Consider the following 3,248-nt stretch of genomic DNA (forward strand, 5'->3'; position numbering starts at 1 on the left):
CGGGTGGTGCGGAGCTGTGGTGCAGCGAAGCGGAGGGGCCCCCGGCAGCGTCCGGGAGCGGCGAGACGGGAACGGAGCCGGATAGTCAGCCAGATCGGGAGGCGGAACGGCAGGCGGCGGTGCCGCGTAGGAGATGTTTGCGGCGGGGAGGCTCTGGGTCCGGTGGGAGCGAGCCCTGCTGTGGTGTGTCCTGGTGGCGGCGTGGGAGGCGGCGTGGGGACAGCTGCGCTACTCGGTTCCCGAGGAGATGCCGAAGGGCTCGTTCGTGGGCGACGCGGCCAAGGACCTGGCGCTGGAGCTGCCGGCGCTCCAAGACCGTGCCGTCCGCATTTTAGGCAGAGGCCGAACGCAGTATTTCGCCCTGCACGGGAAGACGGGACATTTAGTGACGGCGGAGAGGATAGACAGAGAGCAGCTGTGCCGGCTGGTGGAGAAATGCGTGCTGCGCTGTGAGGTGATCGTGGAGGGGGAGATGCGGGTTTACGGAATCGAAGTGGAAATCAGGGACATTAACGACAACGCCCCCAGCTTCCAAGAGGCAGAAATGGAGCTGAGAGTGACAGAGATGACAGTTCCGGGGTCGCGGTTTCCCCTAGCTGAGGCTCACGACCCGGACGTGGGACGGAATTCCCTGCAGAGGTACGAGCTGAGCGGCGACGAGCACTTCTCGCTGTCCGTGCAGGCGGGCCCCGGCGGGGACCAGCGTCCCGAGCTGGTGCTGGCGAAGGCGCTGGACCGGGAGGAGGCGGCCTTTCACGAGCTGGTGCTGAGGGCGAGCGACGGCGGCGAGCCGTCGCGAACAGGCACGGCGCGGATCCGCGTGGCGGTGCTGGACGCCAACGACAACGCTCCCGCGTTCAGCCAGGCGGAGTACACGGTGCGTGTGGCGGAGGACGTGCCCGCGGGCTCCGCCCTGCTCACCGTCACGGCCACCGACGCTGACGAGGGGATATACGGCGACGTCAAATACTCGTTGAAGAAAACGAAGGATATGGCGCTAGAGTTATTCCATCTGGACTCTGAGACGGGAGTGATCACTCTGTTGCGTAGCCTGGACTTCGAGGAAGGCGACTCGTACGAAATGGAGGTGCAGGCACGGGACGGCGGGGCTCTTTTTGACACGGCGAAAGTGGCGATCACTGTGACAGACGTGAACGACAACGCACCCGAAATGACAGTGACTTCTCAGCTAAGCGAGATCTCTGAGGACGCCCCGCCGGGGACGGTGGTGGCCCTGCTGCACGTGCAGGACCGGGACTCGGGCCCCAACGGCCAGGTGCGGTGCAGCATCGCCGAGAGCCTCCCGTTCCGTCTGGAGAAGACCTTTGAGGACTACTACCGCGTGGTGACTGCCGAGGTGCTGGACCGTGAGGCGGTGTCGGAGTACAACGTGACGGTGCGGGCGTCGGACGGCGGTTCGCCGCCGCTGTGGAGCAGCGCGGTGCTGTCGCTGCGGGTGCTGGACGTGAACGACAACGCGCCGGTGTTCGCGGAGGCGCGGTACAGCGCGCGGGTGGCCGAGAACAACGCGGCGGGCGCGCTGGTGCTGACGGTGCGGGCGGCGGACGCGGACTGGGGTCAGAACGCGCGCGTGCGGTACCGGCTGTGGGAGGGGCGCGTGCGGGGCGCGCCGCTGTCGTCGTACGTGTCGGTGCACGCGGAGACGGGCGCGCTGTACGCGCTGCGCTCCTTCGACTACGAGGAGGTGCGCGAGGTGGGGCTGTGGGTGCGGGCGGAGGACGGCGGCGCGCCGTCGCTGAGCAGCAACGTGTCGGTGCGCCTGGTGATCGTGGACGAGAACGACAACGCGCCGCAGGTGCTGTACCCGCCGCCGGCGTCGGGCGCGGGCTGGGCGGGCGTGGAGCTGGCGCCGCGGTCGGCGGAGCCCGGGGCGCTGGTGGCCAAGGTGGTGGCGGTGGACGCGGACGCGGGGCAGAACGCGTGGCTGTCGTACGAGCTGGCGAAGGCGACGGAGCCGGCGCTGTTCCGCGTGGGGCTGCACAGCGGCGAGGTGCGCACGGCGCGGGTGCCGCTGTCCCGCGACGCGGCGCGGCAGAGCCTGGTGGTGGTGGTGAAGGACCACGGGCGTCCGGCGCTGTCGGCCACGGCCACGCTGACGGTGGTGCTGGCCGAGAGCGTGGGCGAGCTGCTGTCGGAGCTGGGCAGCGCGGCGGCGGCGGCGGCGGCGGGCGAGCCGTCCGTCAGCCTGACGCGCTGGCTGGTGCTGGCCGTGGCGGCCGTGTCCTGCCTCTTCCTCGCCTTCCTGCTGCTGCTGCTGGCGCTGCGCCTGCGGCGCTGGCGCCGCTCGCAGCTGCTGGCGGCGGGCAGCGGCGCCTTGCGCGGCGTCCCGGCCTCGCACTTCGTGGGCATCGACGGCGTCCGCGCCTTCCTGCACTCCTACTCGCACGAGGTGTCGCTCACCGCCGACTCGCGCAAGAGCCAGCTCCGCTTCTCGGGCGGCAGCTGCTGCGACACCCTCCCGGCGCGCCCGCCGCCCGACGAGCCCGCGCCGCTGCTCGCCGAGGACGCCGACGGCGCCCGCCGCGCCGACCCCGCCGCTCCCCCGGTGAGTTCCTCCCACCACGCTTGCTCTGCCACGCCTCACTCTCCCTCTTCTCTGTCCTTTTCCACCCGTGTTCTCTGTCGTGTCTGTAGGATGAGGTTTCGTTACAAGGAAGGCAAAGCTTCTTTTCTCCTTTTGTCCCCGACATGTTTCAGGATTAGCTCTTCTGAACCCATGTATTGCATGATCAGCAAAAGGCAGTTTTCGTTATTAGCAGGGTCAGCTATCTTCCAGACCGCACCTGTGCTTGAGCAGGATGAGAGTGTTTTGGAAGGTACTGTTAATGGCTCCCTGTATAACTCAGCTGCTCGTCGTTTCCGCTCTTCTCAGCCTTTCTGTTTCTTCTTGATAACGGGGTGAGCAACGATATGTCTTTGTATTCGTTCATGCTTTGATCTTTGTGCACCGGGTGGAGGAAGGGACTGGGCAACAACTGGTCCCTTGTCGATGTCTGTCTGCCTGATTTGAAGATGAAGGACAACCGTAGAAGTTGTGAGTATTTGTGAAGGGTTTTGGGTCGTTGTATATGAAGGGGTATTGGAGGAAATGGGAGATGTGTTTTGCTGATTCCCTTTCTTTTAAGTTTGACTTCTTTGAAGGAGAGCTAGATGTGTCTTGGCTTGACGATACATGCTATGGCAAGAGCCATAGGAGGGTGGGAGGGGAGAGATTCAAGGTATGGGAG

General features: G+C 65.8%; 1 protein-coding gene across 1 annotated transcript; it reads left to right on the forward strand.

Annotated features, from left to right (window-relative positions):
• On the forward strand, positions 1-2,923 carry LOC134522123 (protocadherin gamma-A10-like). The gene has a single exon (XM_063349429.1). The coding sequence runs from the start codon at positions 134-136 to the stop codon at positions 2,921-2,923; it is 2,790 nt and encodes a 929-aa protein (XP_063205499.1). The 5' UTR covers positions 1-133.
• The last annotated feature ends 325 nt before the right edge of the window (positions 2,924-3,248 follow it).

The sequence above is a fragment of the Chroicocephalus ridibundus genome, chromosome 11 (genome assembly GCF_963924245.1).
Source record: "Chroicocephalus ridibundus chromosome 11, bChrRid1.1, whole genome shotgun sequence".
Classification (NCBI taxonomy): Eukaryota; Metazoa; Chordata; class Aves; order Charadriiformes; family Laridae; genus Chroicocephalus; species Chroicocephalus ridibundus.

Bases quoted from the DNA above. Each gene is read 5' to 3' on its own strand.
- LOC134522123 (XM_063349429.1), top strand. From the start codon at position 134: ATGTTTGCGGCGGGGAGGCTCTGGGTCCGGTGGGAGCGAGCCCTGCTG.